General features: G+C 35.4%; 3 protein-coding genes across 6 annotated transcripts; 2 read left to right on the top strand and 1 right to left on the bottom strand.

The window, feature by feature from the left end:
• Positions 1–704: 704 nt before the first annotated feature.
• Positions 705–9,415, bottom strand: LOC310718047 (tetratricopeptide repeat protein 16-like). Of its 4 annotated transcripts, none has more exons than XM_083526548.1 (13): positions 8,860–9,415; positions 8,038–8,195; positions 7,864–7,954; positions 7,633–7,776; positions 7,322–7,422; positions 6,915–7,044; positions 6,600–6,814; positions 5,707–5,984; positions 5,211–5,352; positions 4,340–4,505; positions 2,018–2,154; positions 1,741–1,882; positions 705–951 (listed from the first exon to the last, which is right to left on the bottom strand). In XM_083526548.1, the coding sequence occupies exons 2-13, from the start codon at positions 8,193–8,195 to the stop codon at positions 787–789; spliced, it is 1,869 nt and encodes a 622-aa protein (XP_083382674.1). In that variant the 5' UTR covers positions 8,860–9,415; the 3' UTR covers positions 705–786. The 4 variants fall into 4 exon arrangements, with proteins under 4 accessions (XP_083382674.1, XP_083382676.1, XP_083382675.1 ...); XM_083526550.1 differs by having other exon boundaries at positions 8,038–8,135; positions 8,860–8,994; XM_083526549.1 differs by having other exon boundaries at positions 8,038–8,158; positions 8,860–8,986.
• A 28-nt stretch (positions 9,416–9,443) lies between these two features.
• slc2a8 (solute carrier family 2 member 8) lies at positions 9,444–17,833 on the top strand. Its single transcript, XM_083526552.1, has 10 exons — positions 9,444–9,729; positions 10,402–10,564; positions 12,121–12,327; positions 13,697–13,796; positions 14,443–14,654; positions 15,189–15,338; positions 15,993–16,101; positions 16,211–16,387; positions 16,629–16,774; positions 17,024–17,833. Exons 1-10 carry the CDS (start codon positions 9,638–9,640, stop codon positions 17,168–17,170), a joined length of 1,503 nt encoding a protein of 500 aa, XP_083382678.1. The 5' UTR covers positions 9,444–9,637; the 3' UTR covers positions 17,171–17,833.
• A 381-nt stretch (positions 17,834–18,214) lies between these two features.
• On the top strand, positions 18,215–22,742 carry lcn15 (lipocalin 15). Its single transcript, XM_083526557.1, has 7 exons — positions 18,215–18,381; positions 20,220–20,362; positions 20,568–20,644; positions 20,807–20,917; positions 21,000–21,101; positions 21,522–21,546; positions 21,637–22,742. The coding sequence occupies exons 1-7, from the start codon at positions 18,283–18,285 to the stop codon at positions 21,659–21,661; spliced, it is 582 nt and encodes a 193-aa protein (XP_083382683.1). The 5' UTR covers positions 18,215–18,282; the 3' UTR covers positions 21,662–22,742.

Below are 22,742 nucleotides of genomic sequence, written 5' to 3'. Positions count from 1 at the left end.
GGTTTATAAGCCGTTCTGAAGTCAGAGACTCATAGTCGGTGGCCAGGTGTCTAGGCCACTCTGTGGTCAGGGAGTCGTAGTTGGTGGCCAGGTTGTAGGCCATTGTGTCGACAGGTAGCTGTATTTGGTGACCATGTGTTACCTGATGTAAGAAGCAATGCTGATTCGGTTTTAACATAAGGGATATCTTACAGCAGGGGTCACCAACATGGTGCCCGCAAGCACCAGGTAGCCCGCAAGGACCACATGAGTAGCCCGTGGGCCTTTTCTAAAAATAGCTGTTTCCTACTTTGTTAAATCATTGTTGATAATAATTATGAGAAATCATTAACATGATCAGTGTCTTCACATAGATGAATATCATTCATTATTAATAATAACATATAATAAAAGGTAAATCGAGCAAATTTGTTATTTCAGATCAAACTGAAAACTGTGTGTATCAAACTGGTAGCCCTTCACATTAATTGGTACCCAAATAGTAGCTCTCAGTTTCAAAAAGGTTGGTGACCCCAGTCTTACAGTATCAAATGTTTCATTAAATGTTTAATCAAATCAAACAGGTCTCATATACTTACGCTTGTAATTATTTTTCAATGTTTCAGTGTTATGATCCGTTTATACTCATGCTGTAAACATATAGTTAAAGTACAATGAAATATAACAATCTGTAGATGACAATAATCTGACTGGAGGCATCCAGCTTAACCATAATGATATCTTTATTTCAGGTTAAACTCATAAGATATTTCATTGTCATTTTACTTATCCTTTTCATTCATGCCCTTAGCAGTTAAGGCCCATGCCTCCAAAGTTCCTCCAAGTGTATGGCCGTTTAGAAGTGCAAGCAGTCTCCTCTAAATTGTTTGCATTAGAAAGCTGGGCAATACGAGGTCCAGTGAAAGTTAAAGACTGTCTCTGATACAGGAGCTTCTTCACAGCTTCATTCACCTGGCACAAAACATTTCAGTTACCATTAAAATACATAGATGGTTGCTTCATAAAAAATGTGGTTATATGATACGATTATAAATGTATTCTTCTTCTCTTAGCAGCTCCTTTCTGGAAGCTTTATCCTCAGCATTCTCTTACTGATATAACCCATGTCCTTCCTCTGCACATGTCCAAACCATCTCAATCGGACCTCTCTCACTTTGTCCCCAAAACGTCCTACATGCGCTGTTCCTCTAATAAACTCGTTTCTAATCCTGTCTATCCTCATCGCTCCCAATGACAATATCAACATCTTCAACTCTGCTACCTCCAGCGCCACCTCCTGTCTTTTACTCAATCCCACTGTCAACCATACAACATCGCAGGTCTCAACACACTCTCCATTACTTGTACACTGTTGATGCACAGGTACCTAAACTCATCAACCTTCTCCACCTCTTCTCCCTGCAACCGCACCCCTCCACTGTCCTCCCTCTTATTACCAAACATGTACTCTGTCTTACTCTTACTGACTTTCATTTCTCTCCTCTCAATCGCATACCTTCACCTCTCCAGGCTTTTCTTAACCTGCTACCTACTTAAACCACAAATCAAAATATCAATACAATTATATAACTAATTAAAAAAATATATAAATAGAAAATTTTAATAACTTGTTAACAAAACCGCTGTGCTATTAAGTAGAGGCAACAACAGGCATTGTTTATTTATTTATTTATTTATTTATTTATTTATTTATTTTTTTTCAGTTTGATAGATGAGTGTCTGATCAAGCAGTCAGAATACCTGTTCTTTGCTCCTGATCGGATCTTGAGTGTATTCAACAGGTTTAAATCTCACTTCCACATCCTCCCTGCTTTCAGAATCTGTTTTTGACTGGCTGTCAGTGTCATGTCTAAGGACTATACTCTCAAGCTTACTGAAGAGCCTGGAAATGCAGAGTCAACAGTTACCAAATACAGGTAAACAAAGTGAATTATGCCACTGTGGCACAGAAAACAGTAACAATTCTCTGAGGTAAATGTGAATATGCTCAAGTAAACCAAAGAAAACCGTTTCTTACCTTGACACAGACAAGCCTTCTAGTTTCCAGGTCTGGATCCGCTCCATCAGCTGAGTTTTGACTGTTTGAGCAATGCCACTGGATGTGACATCTGATAGAGAGCAGCCAGGGAACAGTCTGAGCAGCAGAGGGACGAGCTGACCACAGATATTCAGAAAAACACACCACACAACACATTTTCATCTCCATAATTTTTGCTTTTTTTTCTCTTTTTTCCATTACATTAACCATGACAAGCACAATAATGCTCTTCAGTGTTTAATATTATACTTTCACATAGCACTACATACTATGCAAATACTCAAAATGTCCTTACTCAAGGGACTATTTTGCATCTGAAGTTCATAAATAATTGGACACCAAGTCCACTTTATATGGCACCGTACTGAAATCCAGTAATGTCTGCCATCAAAATACAAAATGCCAGCTTCGTTTAAGAACATTGCTATTAGATGAACCATACTTTCCATATACTGTAGCTCTTTTGTACATGCCCTCTTCTTTCAGAGGACCATGGGTAAATGAGCATTTGGCTCCTCACAGTCCTTACACAAGCGAGCTAAATGAAGGTCCAGCATTGCTTCTAGATGTGGAGTTTGAATCTGGATTCTATTTATGTTGTCTTTCAACATAAGGACTAAAGTAAAGCAGACCTTTTTAAAGGCTGGAAAATCACAATAAATCACTTATATACATAGCCAAAACATTAAGCCTTATGAATAAAAAAGGCCACACAGCCAAAACATTAAGCCTTATGAATAAAAAAAAAGGCCACACAGCCAAAACATTAAGCTTTATGAATAAAAAGGGTAGTCTGCCATTTAAAAAAAAAAAAAAAAAAAGTACATAAAAACTTGTTGAGTTTTGGAACAAAATATTATGGATAGATGAGACCAAGATTTATCTGTACCCGAGTGATGGAATGAGGAAAGTCTGGGAGAAAAAGAAAATGACCACAGTCCAAGCATACCACCTCATTTGTGAAGCATGGTAACATCAGCCAATGAAACTCTTTTGCTTGTCTTTATTGATGAGGAGGCCAATTGCAGCAACAGGATGAATTATGGAGTACACAGAAGCATCAAATAAATATTCACATGCAAACAAATGCTTTACAATACTTCAGGAAATGGATAGTTAGCATACTAAAAATGTTAATAAATTGTTAGCAAAATGTTAACAAACAGGACATTATAAAGGGGGATTAAAGCAGTGATCAACACATATTCCACATGTGAGTATCTTGGTATTGAGTTTAAACCTGAGCACTGCCAGACAGTCTCTATTAAGCAACAGATAAATTATATATCCACAAAGAGCTTGTTTAATGAATTGATCAGTCTTTATGTCCATCGCTAAAAAACTATTAATTGTGGCTTTCATTTGGCTGGAATAACAACTCTATAGAACGGACTGAAGACTGCTGGCTAAGCTGTTTTTGTATCATGTGTGCCAAAAGCATAAAGGAAAAAGATGTTAATATTGGTGTACACCTACTCTCCCTTAGTAGACTGCTATAAAAGTCTGCTGACCATTGTTAAAATCAGATCTTTCCTACAATCAAAGCGATTTAGCAATCAAACAAAAAATGAAAAACAAACAGAAACATATGGGGGGGGGGTATGTTGGTTGCATGAATGTGCAAACCACTTAACTAATACTTTGTTAAAGCACCTTTCAATTAAAAAACAACACAATCTTTTTGGGAACGAGTCCATTTGGCAAGTGTATTCTACTCTTACAAAATCTATCAAACTGCTTGGAGATCTCTTGTGTCACAGCCCAATTCTGACTGGGACAGTCCAAAACATTGCTCATCTTCCTCTGAAACTATTTCACTGCTGACATGGATTTGTGATTTGGTTCGTTTTCATGCTGAATGTTGATCTTTTTCATCTTCAGCTGTCTTACAGATACCATGCAGGTTAGATTACTATTGGGAGGACAGCATGAAGCTGCCACCACCATGCTTCACCATGGGTACAGTGTTCTTGGGATGATAAACTCTTTTTTTTATTTATCTTGTAATAAAGGCTTTGGGTTGCACATCAGAATATCATGTGTTTAAATCTTACCCAGTACAAATATGACACTTTGGGGTCCTTGAGCAAAGCCTCCTAAACTGCTCAGTTGTATCTTGTGTCAGTTGTAAGTTGCTTTGGATAAATGTGAATGAATTACCCTTGGAATAAAGTTGAAAGGCTGAACAGTAATATTAACAACAAAACAATACTTTTGTTTTGCATGAAATACACACTGTGCTTTTTCATTTACAAGATTATTCTTTATTCGACATCAAAGAACATGCATATGTATACTTGCCTCATCATTAGCAGGATCTAAGATGTGAGCACAGACAGCATCCTGCTTGGCTTCCTCCATACATTGCATTCTGCTGAGAGCCTTAGCATGATTCCCATAATACTGAGCTTCTCCAGGGTTGTACTTAATGGCCACAGAAAACTGGTCTGCTGCCTTCTGAAAATTCCTGTAGGTTTTACAAGAATAAGCAAGCAAGTGCAATAATAAGTGCCATACTGAATATGCATTAGTCAGTGTATAATATATCAGCAGGTTCTTGAAACTAAAATGCCTGTTTGTTTGTTTTTTTGCGGAATACAAGAAGACAGGTTTGCAGTGTCACCAACAGTTACAGTATTTTCCAATAACTGTATCCATTGAAGTGTTTTATTCCTTTCACATCACAACAACTTGATAATACTTACTAATTGCTTAAAGAATGATGTTATGATGATGTTATTTATGACATGAATTTAACATTTGCAAAACAAAATTGTGGTATTACTTACTTTATAATAGCTGTAACTTTACCAGCCTCTCTTTTTTTTATCTCTTAAAGTTAATAATACATAACATTAAGTTTGTTCTTATGTCACACAACTAAAAGCAACAACTGTTTTTTGTACTGGTAGGAATAATGCTGATACTGGAGACTCCATATTATAAATATTAACTAAATGTCTCCTCACAGAAAACATCATCACCACAAACAACTACAATTTTTAAAAACTCTCTTACATGCAGAGTCTATACAATAAATCCATATTTATTTATCCGTTACTTAAATAATAAATGTTTTACATTAATAATTAAGTGCTATTAGAAGATATTTGATCAACAAAGCTATTATTATTGTGTTTCAGATGACATGCACAACACTTGTATACTTTACAGGTTTTCAAAACTGTGAAGACCGAGTGTGTTGTGAATAAGAGCCAGACGAAGCCAAACGGTTGTATTTTGGGGGTCCAACTTCTCAGCCTGCTGGTAGTCAGCCAGGGCAAAATGCCACTGCTTCTGCCTAAAGAAACAGTCTGCAGTAAGAGAAATATGGTATACAAATTATGCAATGGTTCGGGATGGTGAACCTCATCTTAATCTTCATCATCTTAATAAAAAAGTGACTGATTTCCAAAACACATATGGTTAATCAAAATTATATTTTACAAATCATATTTGAATGTAATATATTGTCAATAAATGTTTGCACTTAAATGGAATATATTGGAAAATAAATCAACTTTGTTTCCCCACTGAGAAATTTCCTACATGTGTAAATAAGAACACAACATTCAGTTTAAAAATGTTATCATTTAAACATTCACTGAATTTACCTTCAATGACTTATAATTTATAACCAATAAAATCTATAAATTCTTAACACATACCTCCTCGATTAATAAAGAGTCTGCTCTCATCTCTCTGCTCATGAATAGCCTTGTTAAGAAGCATGATGGCCTCGCTGTAAAAGCCTTGGGTGAAGCAGTGTACCGCAAAATCATTGTAAGTGAGCACTAGCTGGATGTGAGCATCTCGTTCCAGATCCTTAGACTCCTCAGGCTTTTCTCCCTCAGGAAGTTTTGGGCCATCATCACTGAACTCCACAGCAAGCGTCAGATCCTCGATGGCAGCATTGAATTCTTTCAGTCTGCGGTATAGTATTCCTCTGTAAAAATATGTATTTGCAAGACATAAGATAATAATATTATTGGACATTATTGGAATGTCAATGTCGGCCCAAAGTCAATGCTTTTTCATAGATAACCATGTCATGAATTTAATGAAACCAAAATGCTGATCATATTACTAATAAACTGCAAAACCTGCATAGACTTCAAAAGTACTTGTAACTTGTAACAACTGTTGGTACTGAAGACCACTTCTGTAAATATTAAATAAACATCTCCTGCTAAAACCTTTTAATCTAACCTTATACAGGTTTTTTTTTATAAAATATTTTTTTATAGATGTAACTAACTTTAGAATAAATAAATAAATATAAAACCTGTGTTTTGATCAATCAGAATAAAGAATTTAACAGCATATTTGTATTAGAGTGCATTATGCATACAGACATGAACGTCTGGATCAATATGCACATTAAAATGATAAACATTTCTCTTCTGTGATTCTAGACTATACAAAGCTGTGTCATGTGTTTCTTTGATGGTTTTACTTTGGCATGGGGATTAGTTTTGCTCACCATATTCTGATTCTAAAATAAAATAATAACAAAATATTTGGCATAGCAAACTTAAACAGCATGTTAATATCACCTCACCTAAAAAGGTAATATTGCACATTTTCAGGGTTCATTTCTAGAGCTGTGGTAATCCTTCTCAGGGCATCAAACAGATCTCCCTCCACAGCTTTAGTCACTGCCTGCTGGCGAGAGCACTCTGCTCCCTGCGCCATCATCTCCAGCAAGGCCCGTGCCTCCGGACAGCTCGGATTAAGCCTCAGAGCTTCCTTCAGGTCATAGTAGCATAGGTTGTGCTGAGGAAGAGCAGGAACCTTGAAATGATCTTCATAATACAAAAGATTTTAATTTCGTCAATTTTTATTGTTTATGTAATCAAACAGTGAGAGATTTGACCTGATTGAGTTGGTGGAGTAGACGTGCTCTTAGAGTGAAGACGTCAGTGGATGGAGTCTCACTATCGAGCCAGTTAGTGACCATTCGAATGGCATCAGAATAACAACCAAGCGCAGTCAGACATGCCAGGCTTCAAAAAGATTAGAAGAGGGTTTTATTTATGATAAGAGTATGCACCAAATACACCATACACAATAACGTTCTCACATTTTAAGATTAAGGTAGAGGACCTAAATAGAGACTAAGAACTGAAAGTCTGACATAGGCTTACAGCTCCCCCTGCTGGTGTAAAAAAATAAATCAGCTGTCTTGAGTATATCATTGTAATTTATTATTATTGTTAAATAAACACAAAGTATTTCAGTACTTCAATACATAACAACACATAGCCGAATGGGTGTACAAACCTCCTCATGTGATAAGGTCTAAAGCCAGGCTTCAGTTCAACTGCTTTGGCAAAATAATTCAAAGCCTCGAAGAACATTTCCAAGTCAAAATAACATTGACCCTGTTGGTATAAACCACATGTGCAAAGTAAAATCACAAGTTGTGATTATAGGCAATGTTCAGAATCCTAAACAATCACTGCTAAATAATCTTTTTTCGCTTAAAGCTTCACAAATAATCAGTAATCACAACTGAGCCTAATAGTGATTATTTTATTATTCAGGATTATATTAAGTAATATTAAATTAGGTGATGAGTCTGTCATAGTTACCTGCAGGTTATAAACAAAGGCAAGTCGATAAAAATAAGCCTTTTTCTGTGGGTCCAGGTAGCAGGCATGCTTATAGTCGAGGGCTGCAGACTTGAAGTCACACAGCTGAAGATAGGCCTCTGCTCTCACTACATAAAGCTGAGTCTTTAAACAGCAATATATTTAAGATAGATATATTGTCTGAAAATGTATTACAAGTCTGTACATATTATAATATTGTCTTGCTTCTACCTGTTCTGGTTGAAGTGTTATGGCTTTTGTGAAGCAAGTTACAGCATTCTCAAACTCTAACTGATCTGCAGCCTCCATGCCTGCTCCATAACTACAAAAAACACACAATCCAAGTCAACACACTAATCAGCTAGAATTACTGTAAAATAACAATGGGGGGGGGGGGGTGCTTACTGAGTATTTGCTTTATCCTTTATAATACAGGTGCCATTCAAACATCTGTCCAGTTTTAACTCCGAAGTCTTGAAAATGCTGCTGGAGCCAAAGGGTTTCTGGATAAACGGTTGTTGAGAAACTGGGCATTTTGGCTCAGAATTATTTGAGGCATCCATCTTTGATAAATTGACAAATAAACATTGTACACTGGATTTTATGTAGTTAAGGAAAAAGCTCGGCACATCCTTAGAATAAAATTTCATCTGAATCCAGGATTTTATGATATTAGATACCATATAATATATAATACCAAAAAAACTATATATTATAACATGTAACACCATATGGGTGCAATCTCTAATTTAGAAGGAAGGTTTCCATAAATTATCCTTTATTATCGCAAGCAACTAAACTGTCAAATAGTGCATGAATATTAATGAAATAATATATATATATTTATAACTTTTTTTTTATTGAATATAGCCTTCTAACCACTGCCTTTTTAAGTCTGGAGATCATGAGGATCCTCACAAAGCTTCTTTGAATTATTATAATTTAATAATCTTTTCATTGCACACATTTCATTTGTATTCTCCATTAATTTATTTGTATTAATTGTAAAATAGATATCCTCGTTTTATCCAAAACCCATAACAGGAAAAGTAGGAAAAAAACAAACAAATCCATAACCTCAGACTACACAGATTTACTGCTTAGATCCTGTTTTTAGGAGAAAATGGGTTATATTTACTTAAAAATCATCCTAACCCATGTAGGTTTGTATATAATAACACAGTCTAGCTACAATAAAAGTACAGTATGTAATTTGTTCATACAAACCTCAGACAGGTTTCTCGACAAATTCCCTGTGTATCTCACGTTCGATTATTATTTGCAGAAAATCCACATAAATAGAAAACGATTCGCGAAATGAGTCCTGAAGTATCTGAAATTGAAGCAATAGTTGCAAATGTATGTATATTCTTTCTTTATTCGACTCAAAAAATCAACTCGGTTAACCTTCCATTCTTTCAATCCTCCAAATAAACAGTTGCTATGGGAACTATGGCTCTACAGTAACCCGAACATCTGGATCATTACAAATAAATTAAATATACTGATACTGAAATACGATACTGAAACATAAAAATAAAGAATATGCAAAAGAGTTCAAATTTCATTTTTAAAACTTCAAACATTCCTTACTCTAAAATGCGGAAATGAATAAAAAAAAATTTTCATTAAAAATATTAATAAAATACCCCTGAAATCCCCGGAATAGTTTAGCAGTGACACTAGCTTAAATGGAATAGGAAAGAAAGTACTAAGAAATTATTATATTTCTGGCACATTGATAAAGAAAAGGTAAATATGGTTTGTTTAAAAACGTGTTTTTAAATAGTTAAAGAAAAGACTTTTACTTTGGAATGAAAGGCGGAAGTAAATATGATGGCGGTATATGGCTATCAGCTGACAAATGCATGAGTTGTGTTCTGTCCCTCACGGGATATGTTCAGGCAAATCAGTTTAGGACGATTGACCACACTTACTGCAGTGATGTTTGTGAAAAGAGCACCAAAGTGAAAAGGAAATAAACTACAATATTTTCAGATCTGCAATGAATCATGAAGAAGAGTCGAGGCCACTGCTGGCAGAGGAGGACAGTGAGCAGGGAGAAGAGGACAGGGCTGAGACAGAGGTCTATCTGGAGTAAGGATTTCAGTTAAAGCTTTTAAACATTCCTTACATTTGATCTTTCCTTTATATATATATATATATATATATATATATATATATATATATATATATATATATATATATATATATATAATATCAACAATTAATGACTTCTATACTGTCAGCTGATTTGGTTTGTTAGTTTTTGATAAACAAAAGATCATAAACTTTCCACTGCTTCATTTGTGTTTTCTTTCTGTTTATCAAGAATCCCCAAATCTACTCACCAAAAAACCTTTACTGTCCAGATTTAATTATCAATAATATAATTCCTATTGCTGTTCATTTAAGATCAGTGAGAATTCCTCACCCCAGACCACTATTCTGTCATCTGTTTGTGTTTGCAATATTCTGGTTCAGTGCTTCTGGAAGTTCATTATTTGCTTCTACATTAGAACCTGATTGCAAACCATATAAAATATGATTAACTAAAATTTTCAGAAAAAAAAAAAATCCTGTTAACACATAAAACACACTGGTAGGTTGCCAGACATGTAAAACTCGTTCTTCACGTGATATTCTTCCAATTACTTCAACCTCTTACATGTCTGGATATACAGTACTCAGTCAGTGATACAAGTTATATCACATACCATAACCTGACATTTTCTGACTTATTTTTTATTTATTTTTTATTTTTTTTAGCAAAGTCAAAAATGGGAAGTTGTACATGGCCACATTTGCAGCTGTTCTTGGCCCCCTCAGCTTTGGCTTCGTGCTCGGCTACAGCTCTCCTGCCATACCAGAACTGCGGCAAATCCCTGACCCATGGCTAAGACTCACACCTGAAGAAGCCTCCTGGTTTGGGGTAAAAATAAATAAATATATCCAAAACTATGAGCTGCAAAGGGAATGCTGAATAATCTATTTCTACACTGAACAAAATTATATATTTGTTTTTACCCCTATTTTTCATGAGATGAACTCTCTATGTTCACAAAAGGCCTATTTCTCTCAAATATTGTTCAAAAATCCGTCTAAATCTGTGATAGTGAGCACTTCTCCTTTGCCGAGATAATCCATCCGCCTCACAGGTGTGGAATATCAAGATGCTGATTAGACAGCATGATTATTGCACAGGTGTGCTTTAGGCTGGCCACAATAAAAGACCACTCTAAAATGTGCAGTCTTATCACACAGCACAATGCCACATATGTCCCAAGTTTTGAGAGAGCGTGCGATTGGCATGCTGACTGCAGGAATGACCACCAGAGTGAATTGAATATTCATTACTCTACCATAAGCCGTCTCCGAAGGCGTTTCAGAGAATTTAGCAGTACATCCAACCGGCCTTACAACCGCAGACCACATGTAACCAGACCAGCCCAGGACTTCCACATCCAGCATCTTCACCTCTAAGACTGTCTGAGACCAGCCACCTGGACAGCTGCTGCATTGATCAGTTTGCACAACCAAAGAATTTCTGCTCAAACTGTCAGAAAGCGCCTCAGGGCAGCTCATCTGCATGCTCGTCGTCCTCATCGGCGTATACGACAGCGTGTTCCAGTTCCTGCCAACATCCAGCAACTTCGCACAGCCATTGAAGAGGAGTGGACCAACATTCCACAGGCCACAGTCAACAGCCTGAGCCACTCTATGCGAAGGAGATGTGTTGCGCTGCGTGAGGCAAATGGTGGTCACACCAGATAATGACTGGTTTTCGGACCCCCCAATAGAGTAAAACTGCACATTTTAGAGTGGCTCTTTATAATAATCATGCTGTCCAATCAGCACCTTGATATGCCACACCTGTGAGGTAGATGGATTATCTCTACAAAGGAGAAGTGCTCACTAACACAGATTTAGACGGATTTGTGAACAATATTTGAGAAAAAAAGGCCTTTTGTGTACATAGAAAAAGTCTTAGATCTTTGAGTTCAGCTCAATAAAAATGGAGGCAAAAACAAAAGTGTATATAATATAGAACATGTCTAATATAATATTTTCTCTCCAAAATGTGTATATATATATATAGCTTGCCCACTATGCATTTAATTTCCTATTACTTAGTAGTTTAACATTCATATAGTAATCTGAATGTTATTCAGAAACTTATTTCACCACAGTAAAAGTAATAGATTAAGCACATGTTGCAATGTGGATCATTTAATTGAAGAGCCTGGAAAAGAAATATTTCCTTTTATTGAGTTCTGGAATGTCAGTGTACTAAAGAGATTAAAAGATTGAAAAGACCATTAAAATTTAGTCCTCTCTGATGAAAAGAATCCATGTGCAAGAGTTTCATCTGTAAGAAGAAGACCATACTATTGATGCAAGAATTGTGTGTAACATTTGCTGTTATGCTTTAAAGTAAAGCATTTTATAACAGTCTAAGCTTTTACGTTGAATTTGTTTGTTTTCCAGTCTGTGGTGGCGATTGGAGCTGGTGTCGGAGGTCTGCTCGGAGGCTGGGTGGTAGAGAAGATCGGGCGGAAGTTGAGTCTCATGTTCTGTGCTTTGCCATTCATTTTTGGTTTCACCATCATCATTGCTGCTCAGAACCACTGGATGCTGTATGTGGGACGGGTGCTTACTGGGGTAGCCAGCGGAGTTACATCTCTTGTTGTGCCTGTAAGTCGGAATATGTTTTAGATATACTGTACATAACACCTTAACCTGATGAGGGATAATTCTCAGCAAATGGCAACCTTACATTCAAATTGCACTCTTCTTCTCTCTAATTGTTCTCTTAGTTATTTCATGTAGTCACTTGATATTTGAACATTGTAATTTTTATACTATTTTATATATTATAAAAAACACACTTCATATTCCTTTGTCTGTGTTCTCTCTAGCAGATCACATGACTACACACACTTGTCACTATGATTTTACAGTCAAGTCAGTATACAGTAAATTTAAAGAACATACATCCTGAAAATACAATTAAAAAAATTTAAATAAAATTTAAAGCTTGATGTTTATTCGAGTAAAACGGCAGAGTCTGTGATTACTCCTACAGCATTTCCAACAGTCCATTTCCAAGACCTTTAAACCAGTGTCACTTTTTGGCACCAATGCTCTTAAACTGAATGATATATCTCTATGTAATCTCATTTGCTTATAAAGTTAGGATTTTACAAGAATGGCTGTAATGAAGCTGATATATCAGGATGTAATGGCCTTCAAAATTTATTGATTTGATGGAGCTGTTTACTGTTTTTCGGACTATAAGCCGCTACTTTTTTCCCCACGTTTTGAACCCCGCGGCTTAAACAACGAAGTGGCTAATTTATGATTTTTTCCTGGGTTTTTCACGGTTTCACAAACCCCGATAACATTACACCAATGAAATTTCCAAACAGAAACGAAAAGACGCACCTCACCTGTGTTCTGAGCTGTACGGCATCTAGGAGAAAAAACTTCCATCGGGTGATTTTTAAACGCACGACGATGCCAAAAGTTAAACTCCCGAAAGAAATAGTTGTGAAAGGAAGGAGGAAGACAGTGAACAATGACTTTCTTGGTCGGCTACTGTTTAGATACAAGCAGTTGTAACGTGTTGAGTCAGGGTGAAGGGAGAGTTTGCTTCTGGCATGCTATTCCCAAAATACCGCTATGCTCCTAAAGGAAGCGCAACATATTTCACCCATTACACCGTGTGTACTGTGTCTTTCGTTAAAGCCTGTGTAAAGTACATTAGTGTAGACACCTGCGGCGTATAGACAGGTGCAGCTCATTTATGTTGAAAAATTTAAATATTTGTAAAATTCAGTGGGTGCGGCTTTATAGTCCGGAAATTACAGTGTGTATATATATATATATATATATGTATGTATATATATATATATATATATATATATATATATATATATATATATATATATATATATATATATATGTCTCTGTGAATCCAAAAATGTTAATCTTTTCAAATATGTTCGTAGTGAATTTCATCATTTTGTATGTTTTTATTTTAATAATTTTTTTGCTTCTCTAGCTCTACATCTCAGAAACATCTCATGAGCGTGTTAGAGGAACAATGGGCTCCTGTGTTCAGCTCATGGTAGTGATGGGAATCATGGGAGCATATGTTACTGGTATTTATTTTTACTCTCAATACACCCTTCCATTCACAAAAAAGAATTCTGTCATAGAGGAATCTAGATCATCTAATTATCCACTAATTGCCCAAATTCAAAAAATAAATAGATGTTAAAACAAAATAAGTAACTTGGTATTGACATTAGCAGATATTTCTGCTGGAATTCAAAATGCATAGGTGTGTATGTGTATGTATGTATGTGTGTGTGTGTGATAGATTTAGGTGGTGGTTTGTCTGCCATCTGTATGTCATTTAACAAAATGACTGAGTCTTCTCATAAGTGATCCTGACAAACAAAAATGAGCACAAATATTTTGAAGCTAAGAATCCTAGAGGTGAAGAAAAAACAACTGCAGAATGATTAAACTATGTCATGTCTGGAGCTCTGAAACTATTTTAAGGTTAAAAGTGTCTTTCAGTTATTCTATATTGTACCAGAAATAATAATCAGCACAATTTGCAGGACTTAACAAACTCGGTTCATATCAAAAGTTAGGACCTATAATGACTAAAATCCAACAAAATAGTTTTTTTTTTCCATCACAAGACATTTGATATAATGTACATTTAAATGCAATGTATCTTGTTCTAGTGAAGTGTGTCTCTAAACAGCACTAAATGTTTGATGCTGTTGGTTTCAGGTTTGTTCCTGGATTGGAGATGGCTGGCCATCGCATGCTCCATCCCTCCTACACTGATGCTGGTGTGCATGTGCTTCATGCCAGAGACGCCACGCTACCTGCTGTCTCGCGGAAAGAGGCATGAAGCAGAAGAGGCACTTCGCTTCCTTAGAGGACGTGACACACCAGTCGAGTGGGAATGTGCGAGGATAGAAGCAGCCTCTCAGTATGAGGTGAAGCTTGATTGGCTTGATCATCTTTAAAGCAATGTGGTCTTATTTATAAAGCATCGAAACAATCAAATTTGTTAAAAGCAGAAGTTCTTTACTTTAGTGACCTACACCTACATAAATTACACGTCATGAAAAACCATTGTACCCGTGTGTGATCCTTCACAAACTGTTGGCAGAAGATTGGAAGCACACAATTCGTTAAGCTTTCTAAAAAGATTTCTAAAAAGTATAAAGAAGCCCATGTTACTGTTGTCAAGTAAGACCTTCTGGCATGACTGAGTCCTTGCACAAAGCAGGTTCCATTGAAGATCTCTAGTGTTCTGCACAGAGCTCTGACCTCAACCTCACTCAACACCTTTGGGATTAATTCAGATTTCTGACCTGATCTGAAATCAGCAATTTTTTACCAGAAAATAGAGGGTATTAAAGCAGTAAAATGGAACTAAATCTAAAATAGAATGTTCAATAACAACATATGGTAATGATAGTTGGGTGTCCACATACATTTGAAAACACATTTCTGTTTAATTACAGGAAAGAAGTCTCACTCAGGCTGATCTCAAAGACCCTGGTGTGTATAAACCTTTAGGAGTGGGCATCATGATGATGTTCCTACAGCAGTTCACTGGCATCAACGCCATCATGTTCTATGCAGAAACTATATTTGAGCAAGCGCATTTCCAGGTAAAGATTTTTACTCAAGCTTTTACAAAAATCTGTATCTGATATTTGTTTTTTTGTGACGTTATTTGAAAACAAATTAGCTTTTTTGAAACTTGCAAGACAAAATGGATCTAGAAAAATTTGTCTTTGTTTAAACAGGTGATGTTAAAAGTGTTCACCACCATCGTCTGTTTTTCGATGACACTCTGATATTCTGTTTTAAAATAATTTGGAGATAAAATGGGTAATGTTTATACATTCATTTTGATATTATAGTAAGATCCTGGTTTATTTTTTTGGTTTGGCTGAAAACTTATTAAATGCTGCTTTGGTTGCAATTGCTGAATTATGCCAAACAGGCAAAGAAGTAATAATAATGATAATAATAAATACAGGGATTTATTTTCTGCCTATAACACAAATTCAGACCCAGGTTTAACCAAAAGGGGGTTGAGGGTATTATTTGCAGTTTGCCAGGTTTCCCAGGCCACCACACTTTGCCCAGTTCGGGCTAAAATTGGTTTAATATATTTTGTATAATTATCACACAATAATTCAATCAAATAATGAATTGTGTCTGTTGCACTTTTTCATCAGTGATCCAAAATCAAACACATCACAAAAATTCTTTAAACTGGTTTCTAAATTAATACTGCATTTGTTTTTGTCTCTCAGAATGGCAATGTTGCGTCAGTGATTGTAGGAGTTACTCAAGTGATCTTCACAGCGGTCGCGGCTCTAATCATGGATCGAGCTGGAAGAAAAGTTCTCCTTATCCTATCAGGTCAGCATCTACCATTTATACTTCCTTTTTTATAAACTGATATCTTTGCACTTTTGTGTTTTGTTCCACAAAACTCTACTAATTTCCTTCTTTTTACTTTGTTGTTCAGGTGTTGCCATGTGTGTGAGTGAAGCAGCATTTGGTGTCTATTTTATGTTGTCTACAACAAAACATGGTAACTCTACATTGCTCAACACAATTCTGGGAGCCCAGGATGCAGTTAGTGAAGCTGCACATCCTGATCTGTCCTGGCTCGCACTTACTAGCATGGGCATTTTTATTACAGGTAATCAGAATTTTCCATAATACCACAAATATACAACAAATATCAGGATCAGGATCTATTCTGAAAAAAAAAAATGCATAATGCTCACAGGATCTATCCTGAAAAAACATTAAATAAAAAAAAAAAATTATAATATTCAGTTTATCTGAAACTTCAGACTTAAACCCTAAACATGGGTTTCAATGACTCCATGACACCTATATTGGATCTCTGATCGCTGTATAATGTATGTGCTTATCAGGTTTTGCACTGGGGTGGGGACCTATTCCATGGCTTGTGATGTCTGAGATTTTTCCCACCAAAGCTCGGGGGCTTGGAAGCGCTGTGTGTGTACTTACTAACTGGAGCTGTGCCTTTATCGTCACCAAGACCTTCCAGAATCTCATGGTAAAGATTGTCTCCATGTTAACATTAAAGCAAACAAAAATTGTAAAATTGCTGTAAACTGGACATTGATGGAGCAGTTAACAATAGGTGTAAGTGTTATGCTGGGGAATGTAGTAATATGTAATAGTAAGATAAAGATGAATCTGTGTCCTGATCTGTGTTCTTTATTTGGGAAACTACCCTACAATAAATGAAGGATTTTGAAGATAATATTTATAAACTTATTACATTTATGTTGTAATCCTACAGGACCTCATAACAAGTGCAGGAACCTTCTGGATGTTCTCATGTTTCTGTGCCATCAATGTCATCTTCACTATATTCTTTGTCCCAGAGACTAAAGGCAAAACACTGGAAGAGATTCAAGCACATTTTAAAGGACCTCGCTCTCGTTAAGCTCAGGTTACATTGCTGTTCCCACTGCTAGCACCAAAGTAGGAATAAAGGCATCTTCACTGGATTTCCTGAACTAAATAATTGTTCATTGAATAACATGCCTCAGAATATCAACTGATCACTTGTCTTTAAAGATTTCTAACTGGAAGTATTCACAAAATTATCTTTCTAAAGAAGGTACTTATACAAGGAATATTGAGGACACTTTTAGTACAAGTGTACCAGGGATTGCATTTGTATTATATTTCTTTTTTTTAATAAAGCCATTTTCTTTACTAAAGTGTACAGTAACATCCGATTCATATCTTCTGACGTTTACTTTCTCAAGGGATCTTTACCAAATGGCGCTAGTGCTTAGTGTTTTGTCAGCGTTTGTAACTTTTAGAGATTCAATGACATAAAATATAACACGAAGGTATTTAATTAAATTAAACCTTGGAATTGCAGGTTTAATAAGCAAATGTATCTGAAAACATCCCCAACTACCAATGAACTAACGACATGCATTAATACGTGTGAATAATATTTTGTTATAGTTTTTCCAGGTTTTTTTTTTGTTGTTGTTGTTTGTTTATGTATTTGAGAAAACATATCAAAACCTTGTTTATCTGTGTGCAGTATTTTGAAAAACTTTATATGAATAAAATGTAATTCTATTGACAATAATTGTTTTCTATGTGTAACTTGAAATCCATATATTTGCAAACGAAAATAAACCTGCCCTTTAAGTGCTGTTTATCTAAGTGAAAAAAATGGTTTGTTCCGATAGCAAGATTTCACAGAATTTGTTTTGCAAATGTAATGTAGTCATGTGGCAGATGGTTTGTTCATAGGTTTGTTTTTTCCCCACTAAATATCATTTAAGTCTGGTTTCACATGTCATAAATATGACCAAGTTCTCTGTTGTGCCTAATATTTGCTTTATTTGAGGTTAGAGTCGTTGTTGAAGTCGTGTGTGTGTGTGTCTGCATTTGGGGGCTTGACCTTCCCTAAATCATGAACGCTTCCCACTGCTGGCTGTCTACATAAACCCCCCAGGTTCCTGGAAGAGCATTCACAGTTTTGCAGCTTGAGGTTTGAACACACGAAGAGAAGCTGGATTACAGTTTAACATGTTGCTGGCTGTGTTGGTTCTGTGTAGTGTAGTGCTATGGACACACTCTTACAACTCCAGTGAGATTCTTCCCCAGTCAGATTTCGATCTGCAACAGGTGAGTGAATTATACATGTTATAATAGTCTGCAGCCATGAATGTGTGCATATACTATAATTAGTGTCATACAGAAAATCAATTATTTGTAAATGCTAATGAAGCAAGATGTTTCCCTCGCTGGATTTAATTACAATATTATGAAATGCTACACGTTTGTAACTAAACTGGTGCCTAGTCCCTAAATAAATGTTTTTAAGTAATAGTATTTTCTACTAAAGCATTAAACTAAGTAACATTTGTGATTCTTTTTTCAAATGTTCCTACTAAAGAATGGTAAAAGAGAAGAGTAAAAAGAACAATTCAGCACTTAATCAAACAAAACTAATGGACTTTAGCTGCTTCTGTAAACCTTATCACTCTGGCAAAGGCCTGGATGTTATTTACAATAATGAGATTAACTTAATCATCCCATTTTAAATATCTTGCATTGAAATAGTTTCTTCCACAAGTCTGACTAATTCTTATTGTGAGCTGTAATTTCAGGTAATACATGTTGCTACTCTTGTATGTATGGTTGACTTACCAAACAATACATTTGCTAAATGAGTTCCTTTTTTTATGTTATATCTAGTTTGTTATGTTATATCAAGCCACTTGTGCTTTTACAAACTATATCCAAAACCAGTGTAAATTTCAATTCCACTCTCCCTTTTTTACTTTATATATTTTTTTCTCGGACACACATCTAAGCTTCATGATATAAATAAATCAGAAATCTTACTTTAGTCTTATACTTTGAAGACCCTTTATCTACTTAGCTTTACTTACTGCTAAATCTCCTTACTTCCGCTCTTTTCAGTGCTTAAAAGGCACCTAATCAAAGATGATCAAATTCTGCACCTCTATAGTTAATCCTAATCACATTTTTGACATTGTTACATCCTAAAAAAACAACCACCACAAAGAAGCACTAAGGCTAGTTTTCCTGGGTTCTGTCCTTTAAGTATCTTATTAAATTAATCAATTTTGCTTTGTCACATCCCCAATAAATCGAAGCTCACGGAAATAAAATAACTAAAATAAAATATTCATCATAACTCAAAACTGCACTTATCTCTAACTAGATATAATGTTTGTTCTGCTTAAATACTAACGAATGACTAACTGACTACTTTCACCGTTTACTTCTACTCACTCTTGGGGCCTCAACATTCTCATTTTATTAGATACAGGTGCAGCCTTTGACTCTGTGCTACCTCTTTTCAGAGATATTATATATTGTTCAAGGCTTCGCGTTCCTTATTACAATGGTGACATTCAGCATAAATTTTACCTTTGTACAAATTCCACTTAAAAAAAACAGTATTACAACAGTTCTAAAGGTCAGCTGTGATACTAACAAGTTCTTATTTATTGGTTCAATAACAAAAGCAGTCTATTATACACAGAAGTCCATAAAGCTTCAGATGACAGATTCTATAGTGGATGGACATTCTGTGTCACCAAAATAAAGATGAGTTAACTTTTGAGTCTGGTTCCTCTTAAGGTTTCTTTCTTATACCATCTCATGGAGTTTCTCCTTGACAATGTCACCACTAACTTGCTCAGTAGGTATAAACGTATATAAACGTAAAGGGATAAACTTCTAAGGAATCATTTTAAATGTATAATTGTAATCTTTTTATTTCTATACCTCTCTCCAGTTGCATTGCACTGCCTAAAATTTCACAAACCTCAGACCATGTTTAAGATGTTATTTCCATTTGCATTCCATTTGTATTATCATATCTATATCTACTGACAAAACGCCAGATTGTCAAAAATGTTGATACTCAGCTACATCATCAGCTCCTTATGCACAATTCATTTACTAACAGTTCTTCATCTTATTGTTAGTTTACAGGTGAATGGTATCGTGTTGGGTGGGCTTATGACCACCCATTAGTTGTTAAATACAAAAGCACATTTTTAGTCTCAAGAGGTCATCTGATCGCTAATGAACATGGAGGAGCCAACCTTACAATGTGGACAATGAATAGGTACAGTCCTTTTCTTATTATTGCTGTAGTTTACAGCTAATGTACTCAACCAAACTATGTGCATAGACTCTTTTGTGCTTTCAATGTTCTTAGGTTTAAAGAAATGTACACACCTCAAACTGTGTTTTAAATGATTACTTGTGTTATTTAACCCAAAATTACTTATTGGATGTGATCTGTCACCAACCTTTTTCTCTGCCCTTAGCCAAAAGACGTGCGATGTAAGTTCTTATATGTATAAGAAGACAGAGCTTCCTGGAGCTTTTACTTATTTCAGTCAAAGTAAGTCCTGTTCTAATGTAATGAGAGACATTTCATATTTCTTTTAACAAAATAGAGAAAGAGAGAAGCAAGTGGTGATCTTACTTTATGTGCAAAATAATTTTCTTTATACAGCACAAAATTAATGATCTAAGTCTACAAGAAAAAAATCTTTTTCTGTAGGGCACAAGATTGAAAAGGACATTACAGTGGTGGAGACTAACTACACTGACTATGGGGTCGTCCTGAAGTACAAGAATATGAACAAAGAATACACTCAGCTGGCTCTCTATGGTATGCTCATAAAGTTCCTTCAGAATCCAGTGCTTTTCCTGAACTTCTTACCCCACTGACACTTTTTCTATGTATGCTTTAGGGCGAAAGCCAGAACTTCCTATTGAGCTGGTAGAACAATTCAGATCCTTTGCCTTGTCTATCGGGTTTCCAGAGGGGGCCATCGTTACACCAGTCATTTTGGGTGAGTTTGATGCGGATCACAAAGTAAACAAGAATTTGACCGAGATCTATGTGGGATGTCTGTTTGCATGCCTTTTGATGTTTACAGAGCAAATATAATGCTGGACATAGAGAATAAACATTATTACAGAGATAGACTCTAGTGACCATAGTGGGTTCATATGGCTTGTAATACAATGCAATAAACTACATGTATGTAAAGGATGGGGATTAATCTGACCAGCAATGTTATTTGTATTAAATCATGACTAGTATTTGGGATTGGATAGCGAATCCTGATTCTTTATAGGATTACATGGATCGTTTGAACCTTCACCCACATAACACAGAGATTTCTTTCAAACCAAACTGTTCTAATGACCTAGATGTTTATAAATCACTGAAGAAATCCCATTGTGACAAATATTTTATTGTATTACAGACCCATGTCCTCTTCCAGAACCAAGGTATGATACAAGGCACACATCTGGTTTAAAAATATCTTTATGTATGACTTTAAAGCTCAATGATATTTTACTAAAACCTTTCACCTGCAGTAATATGACAGAACTGCTGGACTAGAAGAGTCAGGTCCTTTCCTTGGTTTCCGGTCCAGCTGGTCTTGTATCAGTGCAGTAGTTTAAGTTACAACTGTTATCCAGATGTTATCCAGATCTTTGGTAAAGATAAATTCTGTGCAACTGTTGGTGCTTGTCATTATTATATAATCACGCCTCTTCCTCTTATGTACAGTAAATAATTAGTATTAACAGACTGAATTGTTGTACTGTTATATACTTGTGGAATTTCTTATTTGTTATAATCATTTACAACTAAGAATAAAAAAATGTTGCAGTGATATTTCTGTGATATTTCTTTTACTCAGCAGAGGTCAGTGTTGTAAAATTGTATAAGTCTCTAGTTTTCCTCTAGAATTAGCCCAATCTGCAGTCACTGGCTAATTTTTAATTCTAATAGTAACAGTTATAGTTTATAACTGTTCAAACAGTAATAGTTTGAACATACATTCAATTAATTGTGCCACAATAATGACATTATTAAGGTAAAGTGTTTTATTACCCGTTATTTTCTACTTAGTTCAAAACTTCATATTAGTTTTCATTGGTAATAATTATTTCTGTTCTTTACACTGCAAAGAAATTATATGAATCAAATCTTGTCTTGCATGTAGGCATGTTTAACTACTATTTCTCATTAACAGACTTTATTCATTTACAGCTTGTCTAAGTCTATTCTATTGTCTGATTCTATGAGCAGATCATTAGATTTTTAAGGTGTTTGTTTCTAGAAACAAGCACAATTATCTGAATAAGAGTAAGACAATTTTAAGACAATATGAACAAAGACTTGAATACAATACAGTATAGAACTTAATGATGTTCATAATGTAGCCATATTTTAATGGCTCTTTTTCATTTGCTAAGATATATGAATTTGTATTGAAAAAATTTGTACAGTAAATGTAAAACATTACATAATATTGCCATATGTTCCATTCTTTCATTGTGTCTCATTTCTGTCAACCTGTAGTCTACACAATTACACACACACACACACACACACACACACACACACACACACACACACACACACACACACACACATTGTTTATTTTAAATAAATCTTACTGTGTTTCTATAAA

The sequence above is a fragment of the Silurus aristotelis genome, assembly GCF_946808225.1.
Source record: "Silurus aristotelis genome assembly, chromosome: 23".
In the NCBI taxonomy this organism is placed as follows: Eukaryota; Metazoa; Chordata; class Actinopteri; order Siluriformes; family Siluridae; genus Silurus; species Silurus aristotelis.
The sequence above is the reverse complement of the archived record's forward strand: the minus strand, read 5'-3'. Positions and strand labels throughout refer to the sequence as shown.

Bases quoted from the DNA above. Each gene is read 5' to 3' on its own strand.
- LOC310718047 (XM_083526548.1), bottom strand. From the start codon at position 8,195: ATGGATGCCTCAAATAATTCTGAGCCAAAATGCCCAGTTTCTCAACAA. The intron at 4,506-5,210 runs GTAAAGTATACA...TAAAACCTACAG, and splicing joins CTTCACAGTTTTGAAAACCT to GAATTTTCAGAAGGCAGCAG. The intron at 2,155-4,339 runs GCAAGTATACAT...ATCTGTGGTCAG, and splicing joins TAGATCCTGCTAATGATGAG to CTCGTCCCTCTGCTGCTCAG.
- slc2a8 (XM_083526552.1), top strand. From the start codon at position 9,638: ATGAATCATGAAGAAGAGTCGAGGCCACTGCTGGCAGAGGAGGACAGT. The intron at 10,565-12,120 runs GTAAAAATAAAT...TTTGTTTTCCAG, and splicing joins AAGAAGCCTCCTGGTTTGGG to TCTGTGGTGGCGATTGGAGC. The intron at 16,775-17,023 runs GTAAAGATTGTC...GTAATCCTACAG, and splicing joins AGACCTTCCAGAATCTCATG to GACCTCATAACAAGTGCAGG.
- lcn15 (XM_083526557.1), top strand. From the start codon at position 18,283: ATGTTGCTGGCTGTGTTGGTTCTGTGTAGTGTAGTGCTATGGACACAC. The intron at 20,645-20,806 runs GTAAGTCCTGTT...CTTTTTCTGTAG, and splicing joins TTTTACTTATTTCAGTCAAA to GGCACAAGATTGAAAAGGAC. The intron at 21,102-21,521 runs GTGAGTTTGATG...ATTGTATTACAG, and splicing joins CGTTACACCAGTCATTTTGG to ACCCATGTCCTCTTCCAGAA.